Source organism: Bos indicus, chromosome 26 (genome assembly GCF_029378745.1).
Source record: "Bos indicus isolate NIAB-ARS_2022 breed Sahiwal x Tharparkar chromosome 26, NIAB-ARS_B.indTharparkar_mat_pri_1.0, whole genome shotgun sequence".
In the NCBI taxonomy this organism is placed as follows: Eukaryota; Metazoa; Chordata; class Mammalia; order Artiodactyla; family Bovidae; genus Bos; species Bos indicus.
This window is the reverse complement of record NC_091785.1, coordinates 27,160,929-27,188,831: the sequence shown is the minus strand read 5'-3', so window position 1 is coordinate 27,188,831 and position 27,903 is coordinate 27,160,929. Positions and strand designations below refer to the sequence as shown.

Here is a 27,903-nt window from a genome sequence, read left to right as displayed (position 1 = left end):
CTAAGATTATTTAATGCATCGTCTATTTGTGGCCCAGACCTCGAAGGTTCACGAGGGCACTGATTCACTCCAAAGACACAGAGGTGGGAATTAGTTATGTGATGTTCGGGTTAGTGCTGAAATATTTGAGCTTGAACTCAGGGATGGTGCTACACCCCGCTGACAAGGAAGGAAACATGAATTGGGAATAGTTGTCTAAGGGTTCTAAATGCTAGTGTAAGGATGTTGATACTTGTCTTGTAGGAAATGGGGAACCACTGGCCCTCCATGGATGAATGACCCTTGGGCTAATTTCCACAGTTAATTGCTTCCATTAGGAAAAACAAAACAAAACATGTGGATGAACCACTTTTTTATCAAGTGTATTAGTGTATATATAATATATGTAAATATAATATTTCAATACCCTAATATTTGCAGTGAACAGAAAGGCCAAATCAACCTGGCTTAATCAACAAAGGAGATTTAGGGTTTGTGTAACTAAAAATAGCTAGCATGTATGGTTCCAGGCACTGTTTGTTAAATGCTTAATACTTACTAACTGATTTAATCCTTTCAACTCCATGAAGGACATGCTATTATCTCTAGTTTGCAGGTAGAAATTCTGAGGCACAAAGTTCTGTTCACATAGCTAAATTTCAGAGCTAGGATTTGAACTTAGCTTTATTTAAAGACCATTCTTTCAATCATTTGCTTTACTGTCCTCTCTAACAAGTTCACACATGGCCAGACTTCTTAGGTATCCACATTCAGAGACTCCCAAGAGTGTCACAGAATTTGAACCATCTCTCTTTACCTTTTGAACCTACTTTTTTTTTTTTCTGGATTGGCTTATCCTCTACCTGCAAGATATATCTCAAACAGATCTAGATTTTATTTTTTATTTTGACTGCTTGCAAACTAACAGTAAAATATAGTTTCTCTCTCTGTGTAGTAATTCACAGTCATTCTAGAATCATGTCTTAAGTTTGCTTGGGTGGAATGTCCATTGCCAATCCAACGATCAGCGTTCCCTGAATGCTAGGCTTGCAAGATCACTTCTGGTGCTGAGGGTGGGAGAAAGTAGCAAAGACTGAGCATAGAGGGAAATTTGTCTGAGAGGGATGAGAATGTTTGTCAAAGAACATCAAGCTACCGTTGCCAGAAGAAATGTACATAAGAAAAATAAAATGTACATAAGTAAAGTCATGCATTGGGCAGCTTTTATACCAAACCTCACTTTGCGTTATCGACCACCTTGGATCCATGGGCAGGATTCATTGGTGGGCTCCTGACTCTGGATTATTCCTATAAAATTGCAATCAGACTCCAGAGTATGGCAGTAAGGTCTGAAAAGGGGTCAGGGACATGAAACCCTTTGAGTAAGGACGTCTTCCTTCTAGAATCACTTGAGTTCACTATGATCAACAATGAGAGGCTCATTCCTCTGTGTCTAAAACAGACTTGAAGCTGAACTGCTGACTGACTGATTGAGAGAATATGGGCAGAGATTACAATGAGAAATTTACAAGTTAGGTAGAATTGGAATTGTTGTCAAGGAAGACTGATGGATGTCCTGAAGCCTTTCAAGTAGAATGGATGATTCCTCTTGGAGAGTCTGAGCACTGAGCTACACAAAGGCCAAGGATCTTTTCAGGTTGTTCTTCTACCTTTAGGCTTATGTGCAATTCTGTTTTGTTTTGTTTTGTTTTGATTTTGGGTTTTTAAAGTGATACTGATATGTACCACCTTAGGTGAAGGGGGAAAGATTGCTGAGAGGAATGAGCTGGCATCCTTGAGGGAGATGGCAGGCCTTGGTCTGAGACAGCAAGCCCTGGTCTGTGTCAGCCTCTCACTGAACACCTACTCCTCTGGGGTCAGAAGTCGGGGAGAAAGGATTCAGAACCGCCACCCCAGGGGTTCTGCTCACTGCCTCTTATTACCTCTGCCTTGTTTCTATCTTCCAGGACGACCAGAGGCTGAAAACATCATCAATTATGCAGAGTGTTTTTTCCCTCTTTTATTTAAGGTTTCCTGCTGAACTTCTCAGGGTACATGTTTAGATAAGCTAAGACCTGGAGTGCTCATTAACCTGAAGGTTAGTACTCTGGGGTCTCAGGTAAACATTTTTCCTCTGGGACATCTAGGGCTTGCTGAGCCTTAGGGAAGTGCTTCTCAAACTTGGATGTGCATATTACCCATCCATGGATATTATTAAAATACAGGTTTCTATTTGACAGGTGAGGCCTGAGGTTCTATGTGTCTAACAGTCTTACGGGTGATGGTCATGCTGCTGTTCCATAGACCACATTGAGAGATGCAAAGCTTGTCTGTTTTCTCCCTGTCCCTCGTTCTGTCTCATATACGCCTTCTGAGCATGTACTCTGTGTTTTGCAAATTTATCAGGATGCCTGATTCTCCAAAGTCATACATCTTTGAGAAATTATCCTTCAAAGTATCTAATGAGGCAATTATATTGTAACTGAGCTACCAGGCATCTCTGTCTTATTTTCTGATGACCTTACCTTGTAAGTGACAAAGGAAATATGTGGCTAACACTCAACTAATTGTTATTTCACAGATACACAAAAGGAAAATCTCTATCTTCCCTCATGCTACCTACGTGCCTGTCCTGGTGTTCCTCATCTTCACATTCTGTGGATACATGCCAGGGGCATGTATTAAATATTCTTCCTCTCCCCTTCCCTGTGTCTTTCCTTAGGACATGCACGTCATCAGCACGGATGAGAACCAAGTGTTTGCAGCGGTCCAGGAGTGGAACCAGAATGACACGTACAACCTCTACATCTCAGACACACGTGGAGTCTACTTCACCCTGGCCTTAGAGAATGTCCAGAGCAGCAGAGGCCCTGAGGGCAACGTCATGATCGACCTCTATGAGGTATGTCACAAGACATGTGTGGTCTTCAGCTACTGCGGTGCTTTGACCGGCAGTTGAAGGCCATGGGTTGGCCCTTCCCTCAGTCATTTTAATGACTAGTTCCTTACGTGGCCTCAGTCTGTTTGGGAGAGGGAAAGGATTGCAGAACATTTATATTGGTTAATTTGCAATTCACAAGACATCTCTGGGAGGAATTCTTTGTTGACCAAGTCCAGAGGACTTGGAAAGTATCTGGGGAAGCAGTCAGGTAATTAAAAGGTTTGAATAAGAGTGGGTCTAGTATGAAGTTTGAAAATAGTCTTAAAGGACTAATAGATGTCAGGGGTGGAGCAAAGAAGTGACCGGCAGTGCTCTCTTACATCTCAAAAGAAAGAACGAAGAGAACATCTTTGCATTGCATCAGAACACACTCCCTTGACAAATGCTTTACCTATTTAGTTCATGCAGAATATTGAGCAGAGTTCCCTGTGCTATATAGTAGATCCTTGTTTGTTACCTATTTTAAATATAGCAGTGTGTACTTGTCAATCCCAAACTCTCAAGCTATCCTTCATATATGTGTAACTGAATCATGTTGCTGTACATGTGAAATTAACACAGCATTGTTAATCAACTATGCTCCAATACAAACTAAAACTTGAAAATTATTGTAGCTAAATATTGGGGGAAAAAAGACACTCACTTGGACTTGAAGACCTTTCTGACTACATAACCTCTACAGGCTGATTGCCATCTTCTCAGGGGTCCAATGTATAAGATAAGATTCATGTGTCTTTCTTTTCCTAAAGAGGGCTAAGGAAGAGAAACAAAAAGCAGAGTTTACCAGATTTCCTTAAGGGAACTCTGACCCTTGTTTTCTCAGAAGGACCAGGTTCAAAATAAAGTCATGTGTTGGCTCAGTTAGCTTTCATGACAAACACCAACACTTTACTGGCTATCTAAAGTAGAGTCAGGTAAAATAAAGCTGCTATTTGGGGACAGATTTTATCCATGCGTCAGTCTTGTGCTATGAAGGATTCATAGTGGGTTATAATGAGCCATTACAAAACATATTTGGAATTTGGGAAGTGCAAACATCTACTTATATTCTATTGAAAAATAGTTATAAAACTGATTTAAATGTGTTCAGTCACAATGATACTGTCATTTGGTTGAGGATAAGCTCAGAGAATATAAGTTGTTTGTGTGATGAGTAGAAAGGGAATCATATCCAGTTATGTCAAAGAAAGAAGCCAATTTCACTTAAGAAATGTAAACCTATCATTGGAATTCTTTTAATGCTCTCTATATTCCTTCATCTTTAGGTATTTTGGGGAATTTTTTTTCTAGTATCTAAACTTCTCTGTATGCATAAAGGCATGTTAGCGAACTGTAAGCACAACTCAGAGCTCAAGTATTTGTAATGGAAATTACAGTAGACAGCATAGGACATAGTTTGTGTGTATATATTTAGGAAAATACCCTGCAAACTTATTATGCAGTCACAAATTTCTTCCACTTCATTTCCTGCCCATGTTCCTGATAAATATAGTATCATATATCTCAGCCTCAAACAGAACATGTATTCTGGAAAACATTTACATATTCTAGTGATTTACTTTTAAATTCATGTTGGATAAAATTGTGATTTAGGGTGTAAATTTTGGAGTCAAGCAGGCTGGATTTAAATCCTGCCCATGCCACATATATATCTCTGTGAGATAAATCCAACAACTTTTGAGCCTTAGTCTCCTTGTTTAAAATAAGGGGATAAATGTAATATCTACTTGATAGGATTTCTTTGAGGATGAAATAAGCTAATCTTCTTAAAGTACTGTGAACAGTGCCTGAAATATAGCAATACTCAACAGATTATAGATAGTATAATCAATATTACATTCCAATGAGTTTAAGCCTGAAAACAATGTTCTAGTCTTATAATCTTAAAACCAACCCATATTATTTAAATGCCCAATGTACTTCCACTGTTCAGAATCTCTACTTCTTCCTGTATTGCAGTTAGCAAGGCCACATGCCATCCTTTATCACCAAAGTTGTCTTCTTATGCTGTGCATGCATGCTCAGTCATGTCTGACTCTTCTCAGAGTGTGTGACCCCATAGACTATAGTCCTCCAGGCTTCTCTGTCCATGGGTTTTCCCAGGAAAGAATACCGGAGTGGGTTGCCATTTCCTTCTCCAGGGGATCTTCCCAACCAGGGATTGAACCCGGGTCTCCTGCATTGCAGGCAGATTCTTTACTATCTGAACCTTTTCTTATAAACAAATGTAAATTACCACATTTCAGTCCTCTTTTGTAAATGTCATATAAACATTTAAACTTTAAGTGTGTTTTGTTGAAATATCACACATTTTCTTGCTTTGATCCAGCATTTACAGTGGAAATAGCTTGCTTCGAGAGTGTGAAATCTACTCAACGGTCCCACACTAATCAGCCAGTTGGCTTCTCTGGCCTTGGATCTGTCCCTGCTCTCTTGAAAACATCTTCTGATTTTCAGCTGGTGTTTTTCCTTCCTGCTGACCTTCTCCCTCTTTTTAAGTCCATGTGGAATGGTTTCTCTGGTTAATTTTATTTTCTGCCAAAATGGAAAACATTTTAATTAGTCCCTTGATGATGGAAAAGATGACAGATTTGAACAAGAATGACTTTGTCATGTCCTGTTATTTGCAACTGTCTCCATGAATGGTTTTCTGAAATCAAAAATTACTAACAGGCAGGGGCTGAGAAGAGGAACCAGAGTGGCTCTGAACACGGCCAGCCATTTTTTGGTAACCTTTGTGTTTTCCCTTTGTATCTCTCCTTTCAGTTGACTGTCTGTAGGGAAGCTGCTGGCTCTTATTATCCTCACTTTGAACGGTGGTGGGACTACATTCTGTAAAGGTGTTCTGCATCCTGGGGCCGGGGCAAGAAGAGGCTTTGTTTTATTAACCTGGCAGTTCACAGCAACTTGATTTGAAATTGATGTGATCAGAGCAGCAATGCCATATAGGCTGATTACCTAGATAGAAAGAATATTGGCTGACACGGACCCTGGCACAAGTGTTCCTTAAAGCTGATTGTTCTGCCTAGCAGGAAGCTGAAAGCCATCCAGCATGAATTTCCCAGTAGAATGACAATGAATGATGAGTGGTTAGAGATAAATGAGAAGCAAGAAAATCCATAAATGAATTAATAAGGAGGAGAGATGAGCAACGCGCCGGGTGGGCGTGACAGAGATAGAATATATAGAATGCACATCTGCTCACGTTTTGGGGGTGACAGAGGAAGATGACATGCATTCTTGGCTTCTACATGCTGATCACCTGCTGTTCTCATGTGCTGTTTAAATTATGTTAGCCGAGGTGAACTGTGTAACATGACTGTGTGATGAGTCTGTGTATCAGGCATATGTATCATTGGTGAGTCTGTGTGAGAAATGCAGAGGGAGGCACAGTTCTCATGAAAAATAATCATTTTATTCACTCTCTCCTTGGAACCTTACAACAAATGCAGTTCTCTAAGGCAATGGCACCCACTCCAGTACTTTTGCCTAGAAAATCCCATGGAAGGAGGAGCCTGGTAGGCTGCAGTCCATGAGGTCGCAAAGAGTCAGACACGACTGAGTGACTTCACTTTTACTTTTCACTTTCATGCATTGGAGAAGGAAATAGCAACCCACTTCAGTGTTCTTGCCTGGAGAATCCCAGGGACGGGGAAGCCTGGTGGGCTGCCGTCTATGGAGTCGGACACGACTGAAGCGACTTAGCAGCAGCAGCTACACCAGAACCATGTGTATGTATGTGTTGAGATAGGGAAATGTTGGGGACAAAGTGTTGGGGCCCTATCTTACATGGTTTAGTTATTGAAATGCCAAAAATTCCCCTCGATGTGAGGTAACCATTGCCATGGACCCCATTCATGAAGAGTCAAGATGTGAGTCAGGAAAGTTGGCCTCAGAGCAAAAATGCTGGGTAGTGATTTTTGTTGAAGAAAGATCACAGTAAATAGATAATATTTGGGATACCATTTAGATACTTTATAAAGAAGCTTTTAAATTATCTCATTCAATCTATATATTAACTTTATGACACAGGGACTGTAATCATCACTCTTGTTTATAAGTAAATGGAGGCAGAGAAAATGCAATCATTTTTTATAAGATTACAAAGCTCATAAGTGTCAGGATTAGGATCTGCATTCTAGAGTGTGCAATCTTTTAACTAGAAACTATTGTGTGTCTCTAGAAAGATCAGTATTCAGGCTTCTATTTGATTGTGGCCAAGTAGTAACCATAAGATAGAAGCCCATGAGAGAGCAGCATAAATCATATTAGACTATACCTACAGAAGAGATCAGACGGGAAGAAGAAAATGGTCTGGGAAAAAGCCAGCATAAACAGAATCAACAGATGATGGCTTTGGACCTGTTCACCATTTACTACACCAAGTCCTGAGCCTGCAGTTTAAGCAAATTCACCCTATGTTATCCCGAAACTCCCACTTTTGCCTGGTGGATGTGTTCATGCAAGAGAATCCTAGAAACAAGTGTCCTAAGATTCTGTCATTCCTGAGGAGCACAAATTCTCCAGTGGCACCACGTGGAGCAGGTCACAGAAGACAGCAGGCTTAATGGTGGCTGGAGCAAAAGAGCTGCGATGAGTGTGTCTGAGACACATGGTTCCTGGTATATCTGTCTGGAGTGGATGATGATACGGAGTCTGACAGCTCTGGGCAATATCCTCCCTCCTCTGGGAAGGGGATATTAATTAATGATGATGGCGAGCCCTTTGGTTTAATGGACAATGACAGTTCATCCCAGACAAGCAGAAGGGGTTGTGTTGAGAATGTAGCCACCTGGCTGCGAATTCAGAATGCACAGAATGTATGCATGCATGAGTGAGGCACAGTGGGCGGTATGACAGATGTAACTGGTGAGTGGTGCATTTTGTTACACACATAGTGTCTTCTGTATGTTATGAGCTGCTGCTGCTGCTGCTAAGTCGCTTCAGTCATGTCCGACTCTGTGCAACCCCATAGATGGCAGCCCACCAGGCCCCCATCCCTGGGATTCTCCAGGCAAGAACACTGGAGTGGGTTGCCATTTCCTTCTCCAATGCATGAAAGTGAAAAGTGAAAGTGAAGTCGCTCAGTCGTGTCTGACTCTTAGCGACCCCATGGACTGCAGCCTACCAGGCTCCTCCGTCCATGGGATTTTCCAGGCAAGAGTACTGGAGTGGGGTGCCATTGCCTTCTCTGATGTTATGAGCACCTCTCTCCAAAAGAGAAAGCTCCACAATTCTGATGATGTAGCTACACCTTGATTCTTGGGAAAAGACTACCTCTTACAATCCAGCATAAGAGGTAGGGAAGAAAATTCCTCTCCCATTTAGGACATAGTTATTGCAAGACATACAATATACCCTCTAATTATTTAAGGTGATTCTCTCCCTGGGTAGGTGAGTGCTTCCTGACCAAGACAGCAGGGAAGGAAAAAATATATAGTCTTTCTTGGCAGTGGGTTCTCTGATGACAAAGGCACTTGCTGGGTATGTGTCTCTCCTGGCTGGGATCCTCTCTTTAGAACAAAAAATATCCTGTCTCCAAAGACATAATGGTGGCAATATGTTCTCTTTCCTGCCATTGTCGTTTATTCATTTTTTAAATTCTCTTCTAAGTTTGATATTTCAGATTCATAATTAAAGTCTGAGATAAAGAGGATGGGAAGAATCAGCTCCCAGTCAGCATTAGGGAAATAAGCAAACTTTCCTGTGTGGGAATCTTTCTAACATGGCCACCATGTGGAATGTATGAAAGATTTGGGGTAGGAGAGCACCTTCTAGGGAGGAATATTAAGAAACAAAGGAGTTATCTGGAATTCTTTCTTAAAATCACTAAAGAAATCTAAGTCCCAGGACCTGGCATATTCTGACTCTCAAAAAAAACCTGCAGAGTGAATGTATACTTCCTTAGACATTCTAGGTGCTATTTTCCTGGTACTTAGAATGCATAAGTGATGGATATTAAAAATATTCATTGAGCAACTACTGAGTACATGTACTGAAGAATGAATGAAAAGCAATTTCCTGTAATATCTACATATAACATTTCTCTCAGGATGAGAGAGGAGTTTGAAGAACTAGTATTGCCAAAGGGTTAGGTTCTTGGGTTCTCAAGTCAGACACACTGATGTGGAGTGCATTCCCAAAGTTCTTGGGGGGATGACCTTAGAGTGATTGGTTCTTGCATGTGTAGGATGAGGATGCAATGAGTGTACCACTTACCCTGCATGGAGGGATGGATGCGCACTTGCTTGCAAAAAGCCTTTCATGTCATGTCTGACATTTCTTAAGTATTTCATCAATTTGGGGCACTATGAATTCGTTCTCTCTTCTAATGCAGAATTCTTACTATTTTACTAAAAACAAAAGTAGCACTTCTTGTATAAACTGACTTTCCATTATTAATTTCAATGAGAGAATATGGTGGATTGAATGATAATCCAGAAATTATACCCAAGTGAGACATGATGATGTGCGAGATGACAGGAGAAGCTAGGAAGAAGTCACATGTGGTAAGAAGTTTGAGGAGTACCAGACACATTTCCAGGAAGACCAGTGCCCTTGAGAAGCTTACATGGTTGTTGAGAGCCAAGATACAGATACCATCTGTGTGGGAGACATATTGAAGGGCAGAGAAGAAGAGTTGGGGACAGTCAGGATTAAAAGAGAGGTTCTGGTTTCTGGTAAAGACTTACTGAGCTGGGTCTTGAAGGATGGGTAGGGAGAGATAAGCGTTGGGATGCTGTCCCAGGGAGTGGGGGTAGCCTTCATGATCAAAAAAGGAAGAGAAGAGAAGTAAAGGTGGCACTTTGAGGCTGATATCCTGAGGGCAGGGCTTTGTGTTGTCTTGAGGTTTGAACTCTGACACTTCATGTTGAAAAATCCAGTCAATGTGGTATTTTTGGCTTGTAGGATGTTAGAGAATAAGAAATAATGACTAAATAACTTTGAAACTTTGGGTATCATATTCCCCCATATGACAAAGAAGTAAAAGTGGCTTCTCAACATACTCAGCGTCTTTGTGCAGAATTGAGACAGGCAGAAGAGGTAATAGCAGCTCTTCCCTGAAGGGAGGCAGACTGCCAGCAGCGGGGTGTGCCATCTCCATAGGCGCATCTTCTTGACCTCCGTGTCTACGTGAAGGCATGCTTCAGTGGGAATACTAGTCCACCTTCCACCCAACAACCTGCCCTGTCATCCCACCACAGCCCACCCCAGTGCACAAATGGGCTCATGATGTGAATGCAGAGGGAGTTGTTTGGAAACAAAAATGTGTACCCTCATCCTCAGCAGAAACCTAGACCTTAGACACACACAAACACACACACACCCACACACCCACACACACTACTACATATGTGCATATATGTACACACACATACACACATGTACACACATATTCCACATTTTGGGTACTAATACTGCTCCCTTTGTATCCAGAGTCCACAGTAAGAGGGTAGAAGTTCTAGAAACATAACGAGACCTCATAACAGGCATGCACTGAGATAGGCAGGCGGGCTTCTCAGGCTCAGGGAAAAGGAACCATGAGTGGCACGAAAACCTAACAGCCGGCAAGGCTGACCATCTTTGCAGACCAAGCCCAAGAAGCCTAAATAAACAGATAAATAAATAAAATAAAAATACCCTCCAAATGGGATTTTCCCGGATTAAGTGCCTTGGCCACAGGAGGAAAATAAGCAGACCTTCTTCAGCTCTATCCTTTATTGTGATGCATCCCCCTGGCTTTGCTAAGTTTGTACTCCTCAAGATAAACCTGAAGGCCAGGTTGCCAGAGATGAATTACAAAGCTCTAGAGGCATTTGATAAAGCCAGACAATCAGGGGCCAATAAAGTCACCCGCTTCTGCAAATCAAATGCACCAGCTTCTAAACACGCGTAGCCCTGCTCTGACACCTGGGCCAAAAGAGGAACAGGACGGGAAACGGCAAGGGAACTACTGGAATAGGTAATGTTTTTTTTTTCCTTCTCTGTGTCCTATAAACTTCGAGTGTTGCATTGTCCATGTTTGGTACTGCTATGGAGGGAAGACAGGTACAACTGTGGGAAAATTCTGATTTATGAAATCAAAGCTTTAAAGAATTGTCAGTATAGTGTCATTTAAATATGTAACAGCCTCTCAAACATATGCAAGACCAACATGGGCTTCCCTGGTGTGTAATCCTTATGGAGCCGGTGTAGTGAATAAATAAACGTTGTTTGCAATTAATATACCATTGTTAAGAGGTAGAGTATTCCTTGAAATTTACGTCTTCCACATTTGTGGAGGATCCACAGTGTGTAAAAAAGTATTCTGGCTACTGTTACAGGCCCCAAATGAAGCTTGTTTTCCTAAGTAGTTTAAAGTATTCCCCCCAGCAACTCATTTATACCATTTATTTGCTTAACAAACTTGTTGTTGCAAAAGAGTACAAAGTTGGCTCAATTCTAAATTATCCCAGATGCCAAAACAGCAGGTACGAACTAATGAGGTTTGACTGTGTCAAAAGCAAAGGCAAAACGTGCGTGTTCTATTGATAGAAGCCCAGCCTCTTTGAAGTGACAAAGTCATAGCTGTATTTGGTGAAAGAATGTCGGAAGTCTAACAGATTTGGGTGTGAACCCCAAGTCTTTGTGATCCTCAGCAATTAGATTTCATTTATGCCTGTTTCCTCGTCTGTAGAATTGGGATGATAGGTGCTGTGCAGGTTTATAGCAAATATTGGAGGTTTTACCTAAAAAGGACTGGGTTTAGTGTTTTGTACATGGCAAGGACTGATACCATGGTTTCATCCTTCTGCTTAAATTTTTCATATTATAATATACAAGGGAAGTCAGATAAAGGACCTGAGTTAAGTTAAATGGGTTCAGGTATTCTTTCTAGCTTATTCACTTACTCTCTGCCTGTGCTCCAGAAAGCCACTTAATCTAAGTTTCTATTCCCTCATCCTCAGATGAGGCTGTATCTCCTTGGCTTTTGTGAGGATTAAATGAGATAACCTTTGCAGAATGTTAGAATGCACCTGTCAACACATTTCAGACCCTTTTCTCACTACCAAGTTTTCCTGGATTGTTATAATTTAAAGTAGAGTCAATTATGCATAAATATGTTTAATTCTAAAACATGTGAAAAATATGGCACACAGCTAATGATTTGTTCCTATACAGTTTTGGCAACTTCTTTATTGTTGCGTCTTTCCTAAGATATAAAAGAGAAAAAGTAATCATGTTTGCAGAGTCAAATAAATAATAAGGGCTGTTTATGGTAGGATTAATAGTACTATAGAAATTGAGGAGGAATTGTTTGACAATTTAGGAAAACCTACTTCTTTATGTTTAAAAGCTGTTCTCTTTTGCTTAATGTATTTTGGTAGTTTAATAGACCTTTTACAGAAAAAAAATAGTGATAGTCATCGGATCCAGAGTTTGCACTGATCTCTTTTAATTGCCCAAGGCTGTGAATAGTGCAGTGATTTCATCATTAAGGGCAGGGGCTGTGAAACCACAGAGCTCTGGGTTAAAATCCCTGGGCTACCACTTACCATCTATATGCCATTAGGTGTTGTGATCCTGGGCAACTCACTTTACCTGAATGAGCTTCAGTTTCCTCACTTGTGAAATAGAGTGAGTGATATTTACCCAAAAGGACTATTGCAATAACTAAAGGAGATAAAGTATTTAAGACTATGAGTGCTTGCCTAAAATAAAATAAAAGTTGTCGTCGTTAAGTCGCTAAGTCTTGTCTGACTCTTGGCGACCCCATGGACTACAGCATGCCAGGCTCCTCTGTTCTCCACTATTTCCTGGAGTTTGCTCAAATTCATGTCCACTGAGTTGGTGATGCTTTCTAACCATCTCATCCTTTGCCACCCTCTTCTCCTTTTGCCTTCGGTCTTTCCCAGAATCAGGGTCTTTTCCAGTGAGCCAGTGCTTCGTATCAGGTGCCAAAGTATTGTACCCCCCTATTTGTTTATCATTTGCCAAGCACAGAACCAACAGCATCAGTTTATCTCTAGGCAGCTGTAAGCTACTGTCAACCTACCTTAGAGGAGATAAGAAGACTGTCAAGCTTGCACTGGGATCGCCCAAGCATAGGGGGCATGGGGCTATTGCATTGTCTCCCACAGCCCAGGGAGTCATACGTAAGCACAACCCTCACTCTCATTCCTTCAAGACAAGTGATCACAGTTGCATTTGATAGTCTGGTTTCTTTTGTAAGTACAATAATTACATTTCTTCTCAAATTGAGGTATTTTTCAGCCATGTCCATTTTTCCCAGGTAGCAGGGATAAAGGGAATGTTCTTGGCTAACAAGAAGATTGACAACCAAGTGAAGACTTTCATCACATACAACAAAGGCAGAGACTGGCGTTTGCTGCAGGCTCCAGACACAGACCTAAGAGGGGACCCTGTGCACTGCGTGCTGGTGAGTCTTCATATGGGGGTGAAATGCCCCACGTAGTGAGGGCTGGAGATGGAGGTCAACAAGCAGATGTACATGGGCCCAGGGCTTCTTGCTCAACTGAGGAACAGGACTGGATGGGGCAGGGTGTGAAGGCGGTTATAGGAAAGAGTCACAGCTTTGCTGCTTGTGATGGACCAAAGCCATAAGAAAACGTAAGGTTCTTGCTTGTTTCCAAGGATGTTCAGTTGCTGTCCAATTTCTGATAAGGACCACATATTGTAGTTTAAGGGAGAGTATGATAATTTCCAGTTGTGGTGGGAAAAGATACCCTTACTTTCCCATGAATAACCTGTTAAGGATCTAATGACACATAAATTCAGCTGTAAAGTTGGTGGGCTGAATGCAGAATTGTGTAAGTGTATTTTCCAGTGGACATGCTTATTCATATTTTCAGAGAAATTTACGCCTCAAACAAAGGTAAGGACCACTGATTTAAATCCTTAATCGGTACTCTTTATAATATGTTCCATTCATTTATGTCATTATATAAAGCTGGTATTGATAAACTATGGTCTGTGGGGCAAATCTAGCCCACTGCTTGTTTTTTAAATAAAATTATATTGGAACATAGTCATGCTTATCCACCTATATATTGTCTATGGATACTTTTGCTTTACAGTGGCAGAGTTGAATAGCCATGAGAAACTGTGTGGTCCATCAATGAGATATTTATTATGTGACCCTTAAAAACAAAATTTTTGACCTCTGCTTTGAAATATGGCTTGTAAAAACTTGTCTAGCATTGGGGCAGTAAATAGATTAGATCAAATTATTTTGTATTTGATTATATGATGGTGTCCAAGAGAAGAATCACAAATGTGTCTTGTCTTCAAGGAGTTTGCTGCCTACTTGAGAGAGAATAGATTAATGAGTGAATGATTATAAGGTCACATCCTACTTTTCTTAGTATTTATGATACCTGCCCTTTACTTGACACATGAATTTGATACTGAGTGAATGAAGGAGGGGAGGCAGGGATTAATTGTAAAATAATATATCATTAAATGCTAATTTCTAGAAAACAAATCCAAAGTTTCATTTAAATTCATAAAAGGGAGACAGCAGTCTGTAAAGCTAGAGAAGAAACCTCTTAGTTTTAGTAAGAAGGACTGGATATATACCAGTTATTCACACCCACCAAACAGTCCCAGCTTTATTTAATGTTATGCACACTGAGCCTGCTTCCTTCTGTCCCATGAAGTCTGAGCAGTCACTTTGCAGGTTCGTCTCCTACAGCTGTAGGCAGGTCACCCTCCCAATGGAGAAGATGTCACAGCCATAGCTTGACCTTATTAGCTGCAGAGGATACCACAGTTGTCATCATGTATCAGGGGAAGCAGTCTGAAATTCTGCCTCCCACTCAGCTTATATCCCTATTAGTGGCAACTTACAGGGGGAAAAAGCCAGTTGTTACTCAGTACACAAATCCAGTTACAGAGTAAGTGAATGTAGCAGTTATGTATTGAATGCCTACTCTATGCAAGGCATATAGCACTTAAAAATATTTATTTATTTTTAATTGATTGATAATTGGTTTACAGTATTGGTTTGATTCCTGTCTTGCATCGACATGAATTAACCATAGGTGTACATTATGTCCTCTCCCTCTTGAATTTTCCTCACACCTCCCACCGATTCCCACCCCTCTAGATAATTACAGAGCACCAGTTTGAGTTCCCTGAGTCATACAGCAAATTCCCACTGGCTATTTAAAAGGCAAATAGCATTTTAAAAACATGCCCACCTTCCTCATTCAGCTGTTCCAAGTTGAAGACAAAGATGCAGGAGATGTCCCAGTGGCTTAATGCTATCTTCCATCCCATCATGCATGTTGATGACTGAATGCCCATGAGAAAAAGCCAACTGTATCACCTAAAGAGGCTTTCCTGGGTGCTCTGGCATCATAAATGGACCATTAGAAATGCCTCTTATACAAAGCACTTAGTGAGACATTCCTTGCTCCTCCCCCAGCCCAGAGTTATGAAGTCTAATTGCTGTGCCTCCGAATTATAAATGCCGTATCACTGTACATCCGTACATCCCCATCTCCACTGAGACCGTCCTAATACAAGCATCGTCATTCTTCCCTGTCCCTACAGTGACAGTTGCTCCTCCTGTCTCTACCTGGCAATTTCATCTCACCATAGCAGCCAATTCAACCTTTCTTTCCCCCTTAAATCTAACTTCATTGAGTTGAAATATGCATACATAAAAGCATTTTAAGAGTTTAGTGATAAATCTTGACAAATGTATAGACTCATGTTGTAACAGCTACCACAGTCAAGATACAATATTTTAATCACTCTAAAAAATTTCTCTATGCCTCTTCACAGTCAGTACCCACACCCTTGGCCCTAGACAACCTCTTATTTGCTTTCTTTCATGAGAGATTAGTGGAGAAGGCAATGGCACCCCACTCCAGTACTCTTGCCTGGACAGTTCCATGGATGGAGGAGCCTGGTAGGCTGTAGTCCATGGGGTCGCTAAGAGTCGGACACGACTGAGCGACTTCCCTTTCACTTTTCACTTTCATGCATTGGAGAAGGAAATGGCAACCCACTCCAGTGTTCTTGCCTGGAGAATCCCAGGGACAGGGGGAGCCTGGTGGGCTTCCGTCTATGGGGTGGCATACAGTCGGACACGACTGAAGTGACTTAGCAGCAGCATTAGAGATTAGATTGTTCTTTTCTCAAATTTTACATAAAGGTGTCAACTTAAACTATAAAAATTCAGACCATGTCCCTCCTTTCCTTAACCTTCTAATGACTTTCTAATTCAGATGGAATGAAATTCAGATATTTGACTGTTGCCTGCAAGATTCCGCATGGTCTGGCCCCTGTCCACTTCTCCTGCCTGGTCTCCAGACTCTCTCTTTCCTTACACATTGGCCATGGTGAGGGAAGAGATCATGCCTTTCCATACCATTAGCTCACTGCACTCTTTTATGTTTTAGGCTCTGTATCTGCCATTATATTATATCTCTTAAAATGCCCTTCTTCTAGTATGACTTTTTCTTGGCATTCAGATCCTTGTTTGAGAACCTTCCATCTCAGGAGCTTTCTTGAGCATCCTCTGAAACTGCACTTGGTCCAATTTCTTTTTTATTCAGGATCTTTCTCACTCTGAAATCAGCGCATGCATCTGTTGACTTGCTAGTATATCTCCTCCCACTCACTGTGAGCTCCACAAGCATAGGGACCATGGTGCTCTTTTTGGTCACCGAAGAGTTAGCTCAAGAGCCATACTTGACACATGGTGGGTGCTTAATATTTGTGTTGTGGAGAGTGTTGTCTTTGTTTCAGGCGGACATGCCATGGACAGATGTTTGAGTTTCATATTTGGACTTTAGTGGAAGCCTTTCCTTGCTATTGATAGTCACACTGAAAAATGTGTTATAATAGCCACCTTCTGAAGTTCATGTGTACAAGTTGACCCCACAGTTAACAGAATCACTAGGCTCATTGAGACTGAGGAAAAATCAATGAAGGAGATATAGACATACGGTACCCAAGAGTCTTTTGGCCTTCCTCTCTCTTTAATCCTATTATTTAATGTACTTTAAATCTGAGCTCTAGAAAACAGGCAGTAGAATGAGGAGGAGAAAATGAAAAAAGGAAGAAGAAACAACAAAAAAATAATATACAACTCTGCCAAGGCACAGAATAAGAAAGATCTTTGAGCTTTAGGAGACCCAGACTGTTAAAAACTTCCTTAGGTTTGGGAGCTGGTATCAGAGAGGAGATAAAAAAAGATTTTAGATTGTGAATACTTGGAAAGTGACAGTGTCACTGGAAACACAGCCTAGTGATTAGAAAAGAGATTTTTTTTTTTTTCCCCCAGCAGGGTTGTTGCAAATGTGGAACAAGTTCAGAACTGCAGCCCCAAATGGAATGTTCCTGGTAAAATACATTATATAGGAATAAGACATCCAGGGTAATCTGGGCTGTATTTTTAGGACTTTTAGATTGATTGCCTGGAGGGCTCAGCTGGGATTTCTTTCCCCTGAAGACCACATTGTACAGTTAGATAGGGTGTTATAGGTCATGGTCCACCTGACTGCAGAACCTCAGGATTGGGCTCCCTAGAGGCAAAATGTGAGCTGAGCCTGGAACAAATCCTTAGGCCCCAAGGGACAGCCTAGTGTTTCATGGAGAGAAACCATGCCTTCTCGATGGGTTCAGTTGGCAGCTTCCTACTGGAGCTAAGCTGCAGCTGCCCCAGGAGATTCGACCCTGCTTCCTGCTCCTCTGCACTGGTTGCCACTTTCCATATTCAGCAGTGCTGAATGCCCTCCACCCAGCCAGCTGGCTGGGGCCACCCTCTTCTTTGTCCCCGACTCCTGACAAAAACTTCAGTGGATCCCGACTCCTGACAAAAACTTCAGTGGATCCCACGTTCCAACTCAAGATCAGAAGCTGTACAAGTGTGTGTGTAGGATGTCTTGTGTGTGTGGATGTCTTGGATCATTTAACCCTTCTCTGCTGCTCACCCACAGTGCCAGGAAGACAGCAATTCATTCGTAGATCAATTGACTTCAACAGGCATTCACTGGACACTTGCAGTGGCCAAAGGATTTTGTTGGTTAAAATAAGAAATACAAGCATAAGGCCAAAGGAAGGTGATTGGGGTCTAGAGGTCCGCGGTATTCTTCAGGAGCATGTGAGCGGTCCGCGGTATTCTTCAGGAGCATGTGAGCTCCCTGGATTTGAATGCAAACCTTTGTGTTTGCTTCCTTTGTGCCCTTTTCTTGGGAAAGAGTCTTCAGTTTGCATCAGAATTTCAAAATCTGTACTTGACCCCAGAAAGATTGACGACTAAGGATCTAGTTGCTCCCGGTATTGACCAGCTGGTGATACTCCGTTCCCTATGCCTATGTGTGAGTCAGAACCACAGGCAGCTTCCACACACATGTGTTGGTCCCTCTGTTCTTATAGATCAGCTCCTAGATCATGGTGATTCCAGTGTACGGTTTTGTAGGTTTTTAATATGAGAAGTGAAGGGAAACAGATAAAGGTCTTTGGGATAAGCTGTGTTTTAACTCATACTAAATTAGAGATAACTCATGCTGCAGTCCATGGGGTCGCAAATTGTTGGACATGACTGAGCCACTGAACTGAACTGGAAAGATACCCAGTGTATGTTCCCTAATGGGAGAAAAGAAGGCAGGAAGGCAGAAATGGACAAAGTGCCCCCTTCCTGGGCAAAATGTGCCTAAGAACTGGAATGCCTTGTCTCATGTTTTCCAGGAGTTTGCAGTGGTTTGAGAGACATTATAACAGCCTCTCTATCAATCTGTGGTGACCTCACCTTAATAAATATCCCAAACTGTTTAAGTGTAAATGTTTAAGTTTAAAAAGTGAAGATGAATCACTTAACATCGTTTTTCTGCAATGTGGACTATGTAACTTTCTTGAAAAAAAGGAAGAAAGGGAAAAAACCCATAGAATATTTTCCTTGTACCAGTTGGGGGCAATCCAGTACTACAAATGTGCAAGTGAGGGAAAAAAAAAAAGTACACGAGAAAGATCGTTTGTAATGTTGCTGCTACTGCAGGAACTGGTGTCCTTTCTTCCCAAATTAATTTTTCTCAGGCCTCTGAAAGCCATAGCAACAGAGCAGTGCTGAAATGACCAATTGAAAATGCCCTCTTTCTTATGTAATGGCAAGTGCCCTCTCATAAATAATCCCTGGGTCAAGTGGCAAGTTAGTCTCACAGTCTTCCGAACTGCAGGGCTATGACGTATGTGACCAGTGGCTGACTAAAGATTGCCACCTGGGTGCTCTCTTGGCCAGGGCTATCCTGCTCTGTTGGTATAAAAGGCCATCCACTAAGCCCCCGTGTCTAAGTATAGTAGTAATCATTTCTTTGAATACCATGGATATTCTCACGTTTCTCTGGTAATGTGGTTTATAATAATACCTAAGCCCATGCACTTCTGGCATTGTTTTGAGTAGAACAGTAAAGTAAGATCTTTCATGCCCTAACTTCAAAGTGCTGCCTGATATTTCAAGTGTTTATTGATTGTCTTTTTTAGATTCTATGTGAGATTTTACAGAAGATGTAAAGCAGTACTTGATGTTTTCTCTTTATTTGTCAAGTGTATCTCTTAGGGCGATAAAACTCTGCATACTCAATGACATGATCCAGGATTGTGCGTGGTAAATAAGCTGTGGTAAATCAGAGAAAGCAAGATCTGATAGGTTGCAGTTGTCAGGAACATTTTCATGGACACATGGTTTGACACCTCTGGTTATCCTGTCTCAGCATCTGCCTGAGTGTTGGTCAGCACTTCCTTGGGGCCTCTGTAGCATACCATACCCTCGCTAATCTTCCTCTTGGACAAAAGGCAGCCAAGTTTTGGGGTCTGACTGTTTCTTCTTACAGGGGTGGTCTTTTTACCCTTATGGAACATTGCAGAGTAAGAATTCCATTTTTGAAAGCTGTACATGAAATTTTCATGCAAAGCCAACCATTTATTATGGTCATCATTCCTTGGGAGTTTACTCCCTCTGTTGGCAGTGATGGAAATACCCTATTGTGACCCATTGTGTCATTTCACCAGGGTTTTGGCTGCTTTTACTTCTGAGTTTCATTTTTAGTTTGTCATTTACTCTATCCCATCTAAATGTAATCACTGCATCTCTGTCGCTCTCCGAATATCTGCTGGCTGAGACTTACAGAGCAGAATGAAAGTAATAACAGAGGTACATTGGTGATTTCAAAAACTCAAGTCGATAAGATTAGAAAATAATCTTCCTGAGAGATGAAAAGTGACGTGGGTTCAGTCACAAACTTGTCGTTGTTGATGATTCAGTACAAGGACAATTTTAAATGAAATTTGTGTGAGATTTACTATCCTGTTTGGTTTTTTTTTTTTTTTTTAAACTGTTGATGTCTTCATCTGAAAACTTGATGGAGTTTTGTATGCACAAACAAGTCCCTTAAATTTTTGTTTAAATTGTTGTCATTTGCGTGTTTCATCTACAAGAACTTCTATGTTGAATTACACTGAATCTGATAATACCCTTACACAGACATTATGTCAGTTGTCTGGCGGATGTAAAGACAGTTCCACATGTCATACAGCTTCTTCTACAGAACTGAGACCAAGGCTTCATATGACTAAGAGATGCCAAGTGACTTCTTCAGAGCACCTCCAGCCTGGCTGTACTTTCTGTCCAATCTCAAACCCCATTTCTCCTCATTGGTCTTACCCAACTACCTGTTGTATTACAGCTCCACTCTTCTGCTCCTTTTCTTTGTTACTGATATTACTCAGACCCGAAATGTCTTTTATCCCTCTGAGCATCTCATCTGCAATTCAAATCCTACCCACCTTTGCCTCCGTCGCCATTTTCTCCTTGAAATTTCCCCTCAACCGAAGTTAAATGTAGGCTCCTATCCCCTAGAATTTCATATTTTGTCTGTATTTATCTCATGGCTGTTAAAATATATTCCTTTATGATAATCAATAGAAAGATCTTAAATTGTATACTCCTCAGTGGCAGAGACCAAATTTTAGTCAGTGTTAAGTCTTTCATAAAACTACACCACATGTTTTGCAGATAAAGTATTAAAATGTTTGTTGAATGGCCAAACGGCAGTTATTTCAGTAGACTAGACTTGAAATGAAAGTGCTCTCTCCTTCAACAGTTTGGCAGATGTCTTATACTTAGTGGGCACCAGATATCTGTGGAATGAAATACGGGTGGATGGATGGGTTCATGGATGGGTGGATGGATGGGTGGGATGATTGAATGAATGGATAGGAGCTCTGAATCTGAGTTTTAAATGACCATTTAGATGGTGTACTTTCATGATCCTCATTTCTCCTCTTCTCAGCCCTATTGCTCCCTACACCTTCACCTTAAGGTCTCTGAGAATCCCTACACATCAGGGATCATCGCCAGCAGAGACACAGCCCCCAGCATCATAGTGGCTTCAGGTAAGCAGCTTGCCTGGTCTGCTCACTGCTATAAATTGTATTTATTTTAAGAAGCCCAGTAGCTGTGCTTGGAACTTAATGAGCAAGCTAAAAATATTTTTGAAAGGCACCTAAGCCACTGACCCTGAAGCAAGTATGCTGAAAAACCCTGCTCAGATAGAGTGTTTGCCGTCGAAATCCACCTCAGGCAGTGCACACTGCCAGCACAGCCCGTCGTTAGCTTTTGCAGAAAGTTCTCTTCACTAATGGTGATGTGCTCTCTCCAGGTAATATAGGTTCTGAGTTGTCAGACAGTGACATCAGCATGTTTGTTTCTTCGGATGCGGGAAACACTTGGAGACAGGTAAGAAAGTATCCTGGTTAAGTTACTGGTGTTTAAATGTGTTAAAAATTGTCCAGATTGTTTCAGTTCTGGGAACTTACTCAGTCACACATGAATCCTAAAGCTTCTCAATGTGTTTATTCCCTTATTTGTTTTATTCATGGCTTACAAAAGTTCTGAGTTCAGCAAATATTTATTAAATTTGATTTCTTTGTGTGATAAGTGAGCCTTTGCATGCGTGCTCAATCACTTTCATCATGTCCAACTCTGTGCAACTCTATAGACTGTAGTCTGCCAGGCTCCTCTGTCCATGAGATACTCTAGGCAAGAACACTAGAGTGGGTTGCCATGCCTTTCTCCAGGGGATCTTCCCAACCAAGGGTTCAAACCTGGGTCTCCTGCACTGTAGGAGGATTCTTTACCATCTGAGCCACCAGGAAAGGCCTAAAAAATTGACACTTTATCACAGCCTATATGTAAGAAAGTTTATAAGTAACAATGAAACAAAATTAGATATGACTGAATTTTCCCCTTAAAAGAAAGCGGGAAATCTAGAGAGTTTATTATGTAGGGAACATGAAGCCTGGAAGGGAGATTACCTATCTAATGCCGGGTTGCCTCTGTAAATTCCTCTTGCCTTGAAGTCAGAATAGAGGAGAATGCAGTGATTCAGAAAAAGCCATTACCCAGGTGGTGCTCTGAGATGTTTAAAGCTCATATGCAGAAGACAGAGTAATAACCATCAGGGCGCATATGTTCGGGAAAGTAGGAATGGAATCACTTTCAACCAGTGTGTTTAGCTTAAATGCTTCCTCTTTCTTCTGAATGAAAATTAGATACTCCTAGCTTATAAAACAGGAGCTTAATGAGGTTTAGCAGTCCTAACAAAATAGGTGCCTAATGCTTGGTTGTTACACTTCAATAAATATGTTTTAATAAGCCACTGACATTTAATTATCATACAATAACTAGCACCATAAATTGAAATCTAATGCACAGGTAATCACACAGCAGTGAGAACACTGAGCTTTAAATTTTAGGCAAAGATGTCCATGTTACGGTCTAGTTACCCTCTCCTAGCTTCATAATCTGCACTGTGATTCACATGTTTTGAAAAGAGTGGGGCAGGAAAGAAACTTGCTTAAGAAATTCCAGGGGTTTTGATCTTGGAGATATATATGCTCAGTCACTCAGTCATGGCCAACTCTTCGCAATCCCATGGACTGTAGCCCTCCAGGCTCCTCTGTCCATGGAATTTGCCGGACAAGAATGCTCAAGTGGGTTGCCATTTCCTTCTCCATGGATATATATAGGAACATGCATTATTAAGCTTCCTATGGACAATAGTTAGAGAGCCAGGGTCACATTTTTTTCCTTGTAACACATCCCAAACAAAGCAAATAAGTCTCTCCTATAGTCCTGGGTACATCTTGAATGTAAGAAGTAGACAGAGTGGAAACAATTATGTCTATAGTGCAATCACAGACAAGGCTATAGTAACAGAGTGACTGTGAGAAGACAAGATGCATCTCGTATGGAGAGGACTTAGAAATTGTCTCTAGCCAGTCTTCATTTTACCTCAGATTCCTCTCTCCACATACAGAGAGAGACCCAATGATAATGTACCCAAAGGTATGATTTCATTTTGATCAGAATTGCTCTATGACTGGCTAGAGAATCCGTGAGTTGAACAGGAACATCTATCCCCTGTAACACTTGGAAACTTTGAAGTAATTGCATGTGGAAAGGACACTGTCATTTGCTCCGTCCTGGCATCATCCATTATCGTCTACCTGGTCCTAGGCAAGTCACCACTTCTTTCTAAACCTTAGTTTTCTCATCTGTGAAAATGAGAGTATTGGAATAGTGTGTCTCCAAGGTTTCTCTGATCTAAAGATGTGACCCAATGTAACAGTTGCACAAATGTCAACATAATCATAAATGGAACCCAACAGAGCTCACCACAAAATGACAGGAATAGAAATATGAACACATGACTCTTAGTTATTATTTAAATTTCTCTTGTGGAGCACCTAAAATCATTTTCTGGAACTCCAGTGGCACATGTCACCCACGTGGGGAAGCACTGTTCGTAACTGTGTCTCTCCACAGATTTGGGGGAGCCCAGTTCTATCATGGGGGCTCATGGAGAGATTATTTTGCCTCAAATGAAGACTAACTCTCTGAACCCTGGGTGTGTGTGGGTGGGGGTGTGGTGCTGTGTATGTGCTTTTCCTCTTCCAGATCTTTGAAGAAGAGCACAGTGTTTTGTATCTGGATCAAGGTGGAGTCCTGGTTGCTATGAAGCACACATCTCTCCCAATTCGACATCTCTGGTAAAGGCACCTGTTGCCCCTAAATCCTGTACCCAGGACTGGTTGCACACAGCTAAGACCAGTCTAAGTAAGGCTGACAGACTATAACCGTGCTTGTAGTAAATTGTCATGGTCTGCCGGAACATAACTTATACCTTTGCTTTATTATAAGAAGCAAGAGGAAAGGAGAGAGAGAGAAAGTGAGAAAGAGAAAGGGAGCTTGCTTGTGTCCTTTAGAGAGCAATTATACATGGTTTTGGAATGTGACAGCCCCCCTCTCCCCCATCAGTACCTCCAGCGCCTCACTCTTTCAATACAGTCATGGGTAGAATGGTTGTCAAGGATAATCTCTGAATAGCTTAATTTCTCACAGCCACCTATCCCAAATATTGTCTCCCGAAGTTTAATATTTGCATTCACTCTGTTCATTCTGCACAGAGATCAGCAGTGCGTGTCACTTCTGCTCTGATCGCATTTGGCCTCATTTTTGCGGGCGGGAAAGGGTGGTTTTCTGAAACTCTCCCTATAGATCTTCTGTAGATGAACATGCAAGGCCTAACTTCCAGAGGGGTTTTCAGTAGATTCCTTTATCTGTGTGTTTGAAAGTGGCTCTCTGCACAGGTGAGCTCGTTCACAGTCAGAGGCTTGATTTTCCCTCCAGTGTTGGTTACTTTGGTGGACCAAAGGGAAAGCTGCAGAAATAACAGAACCAGAGGCTCAGCCTGAGGGAAGGCAGCCCAGAGAAAGGCAGGGGAAAGCAAACATCCTGTATGACCATCAGAGTTGCAGAGTCCTCGCTTACTTTCAAGAGCCTGTTCTTCTGCACCCAGTCACTCAGTGGGTCAACCGGGATTTGTAACAATGTACGAAGGATACCACTAAGGGTTTGATCACGTGGAGGTGGCTGATTTAAGTCCATCGCAGTGGTCTCAGAAGGTGACTGTTCTCAGAATCACCTGCAGGGCCTCCTGCTAGATGACAGCAAGGTTTTAGAGAGGGTCACATTGAGATCTAAGACCTAATAAGATATCCAAATTTAAAAAAGTTCTATCAGCGACTTATCATTCCAGTTTCATTCAGCTCTCCACTGATTGATGTTATAATACATCTGGGCCCCAAATCACTTGGCTAGCTGTATATCCACCTTCTGATGTAATTAAGAACACTTATTCATATCAAAGGCTCACTTTGACAATGCCCCAGGTACTTCCAAAATATATTCTCTCCTCGTTGGTAGTATCTTTTCTTTGAAAGGATTTTCTTTTGAGATCCGATGACTATAATTTTTTTTTTTTCTGTCATCAGGTTGAGTTTTGATGAAGGGAGATCTTGGAGCAAATACAGTTTCACATCTATTCCCCTTTTTGTGGATGGGGTTCTGGGTGAACCTGGGGAAGAGACTCTCATCATGACGTAAGTGGAAAACCGTGTTGTCTTCTAGTCTTCATAGAAATCCAGAAACGTGTGGTTTTTAGCTGAGCCTGTTCGCCTTGCTGCTTTCAGTTTTAAAGTTGCCAGCAAAGGCAGTGCATCTGACTTCATGATTCCCTAGCAAAGAAGAAAGAACAATGCACGCATCCATTCTCTTGGCTCTCTGCTAGCTATTAGGAGACCTGTACTGTGGGCTGGTAGCAACGTGGTGCAGCCTCTTTCTTCCTATACTGAACGAGCTTAGGGAAATTGTGTTTTTTTTTTTTCAATAGAAGATAAAGCTATCAATTTAAAACTTTAATAATAAACAGGCTTGATATACAGAAAATCACAGGCATATAAGAATGATTTCACTTTAAGACAGAACACAGAGCTTGATCACACCCCCACAAAGGATGTTATTTTTCCCTGGCTCTTTACCTAACCCAATTGTGAGGCATATTAGGGGAACCATGAGAACAGTCTGTTCTTGTGAAATTACATTTGCGCTCATTCCTGTCTGGAAAGTGATGATCATTAATTTGTGAAAGGCTTGATTAATGGCTTGCCTGCCTGTGGGTTTCAAAACATGAGCTTTGAATTTGAAATATGAAACTCTGATTTTTCCTTCTTCTGGAAAATCAGAAGTGGAAAACAAAGAGGGAAGATTTTTTTTTAAAATATAGTTTATCTCATTTAATTCTTTTTTTAAAATTTATTTATTTTAATTGGAGGCTAATTACTTTACAATATTGTATTGGTTTTGCCATACATCAACATGAATCCGCCACAGGTGTACACGTGTTCCCCATCCTGAACCCCCCTCCCACCTCCCTCCCCATACCATCCCTCTGGGTCATCCCAGTGCACCAGCCCTGAGCACCCTGTATCCTGCATTCTCCCAAATCATCCCACCCTCTCCCTCTCCCACAGAGTCCAAAAGACTGTTCTATACATCTGTGTCTCTTTTGCTGTCTCGCATACAAGGGTTATCGTTACCATCTTTCTAAATTCCATATGTATGCGTTAGTATACTGTATTGGTATTTTTCTTCCTGGCTTTCTTCACTCTGTATAATCGGCTCCACTTTCATCCACCTCATTAGAACTGCTTCAAATGTATTCTTTTTAATGGCTGAGTAATACTCCATTGTGTATATGTACCACAGCTTTCTTATCCATTCATCTGCTGATGGACATCTAGGTTGCTTCCATGTCCTGGCTATTACAAACAGTGCTGCGATGAACATTGGGGTACACATGTCTCTTTCAATTCTGGTTTCCTCAGTGTGTATGCCCAGCAGTGGGATTGCTGGATCATAAGGCAGTTCTATTTCCAGTTTTTTAAGGAATTTCCACACTATTCTCCATAGTGGCTGTACTAGTTTGCATTCCCACCAACAGTGTAAGAGGGTTCCCTTTTCTCCACACCCTCTCCAGCATTTATTGCTTGTAGACTTTTGGATCGCAGCCATTCTGACTGGCGTGAAATGGTACCTCATTGTGGTTTTGATTTGCATTTCTCTGATAATGAGTGATGTTGAGCATCTTTTCATGTGTTTGTTAGCCATCTATGTGTCTTCTTGGGAGAAATGTCTGTTTAGTTCTTTGGCCTAATTTTTGATTGGGTCGTTTATTTTTCTGGAATTGAGCTGCAGGAGTTGCTTGTATATTTTTGAGATTAGTTGTTTGTCAGTTTCTTCATTTGCTATTATTTTCTCCCATTCTGAAGGCTGTCTTTTCACCTTGCTTATAGTTTCCTTTGTTGTGCAGAAGCTTTTAATTTTAATTAGGTCCCATTTGTTTATTTTTGCTTTTATTTCCAATATTCAGAGAAGAGGGAAGATTTTAAAGCAGCTGATCCTGTCAACAGTGAAAATTTTTAAATCAAAGTAAACAGTTGGTACATTTTCTGATTTTTTTTTCTCCTTACTTCTTTTTTTTTTTTTTTTGACAATAGAAAAGAGCAACAAAAATTAATATGCCTAACAGTTACACTTTTACCCAGTGGGTTAGCAATTTATTCTATAATTTGTCTTTATTCGGTTTTTATATTTACAAAACACAGATGAAAAAAGCTGACTGTAAAGGCTGCCTTGTAGCTTTCATTCACATTGGCAATAGGTGATTCAAACACTTCATTAAGTAGCTGAGCTTCTCTGAGTCAGGAAAGTAGAATGAACAGGGTAGGAAGTAGTTACAGCTCTTCAGCCTTGTTGCCTATTTCTTCTTGGAAATGGTGGGAAGATAAAATAGCATGGAAACCACAGGACCAGGTCGATTAAATGCAAGAGAACCTGAAGTGTAATCTTGGACTGCATAGGGGGCAGGATTTGTGATTGTTTTCTCATTTTTATTTTTTCTTTCTGGTCAACAGTTCTTGTTGTGGAGTATATAGCCGCAGGCTTTTAGTCTAACACCCCTGGGTTCTAACTCTACCAGTTCTTGGTGATTTGTCTTTGGTTTTTGCATGTTAAAACTTTTTCAGCCTCAGGTTACCCACAGGTAAAGTGGAGTCAATAATAACAACCC

The 27,903-nt window shown here is 41.2% G+C and overlaps 1 protein-coding gene across 4 annotated transcripts in view; it reads left to right on the top strand.

Annotated features, from left to right (window-relative positions):
* Positions 1-27,903, top strand: part of SORCS1 (sortilin related VPS10 domain containing receptor 1) — a 578,046-nt gene that overhangs the window by 445,348 nt on the left and 104,795 nt on the right. For all 4 annotated transcript variants that reach the window (XM_070780803.1, XM_070780802.1, XM_070780801.1 and 1 more), the window contains exons 9-14: positions 2,702-2,881; positions 13,194-13,340; positions 21,223-21,325; positions 21,592-21,668; positions 23,892-23,983; positions 25,268-25,375. In XM_070780803.1, the coding sequence (XP_070636904.1) occupies positions 2,702-2,881; positions 13,194-13,340; positions 21,223-21,325; positions 21,592-21,668; positions 23,892-23,983; positions 25,268-25,375 (707 nt within the window). The remainder of the gene's footprint in view (positions 1-2,701; positions 2,882-13,193; positions 13,341-21,222; positions 21,326-21,591; positions 21,669-23,891; positions 23,984-25,267; positions 25,376-27,903) is intronic.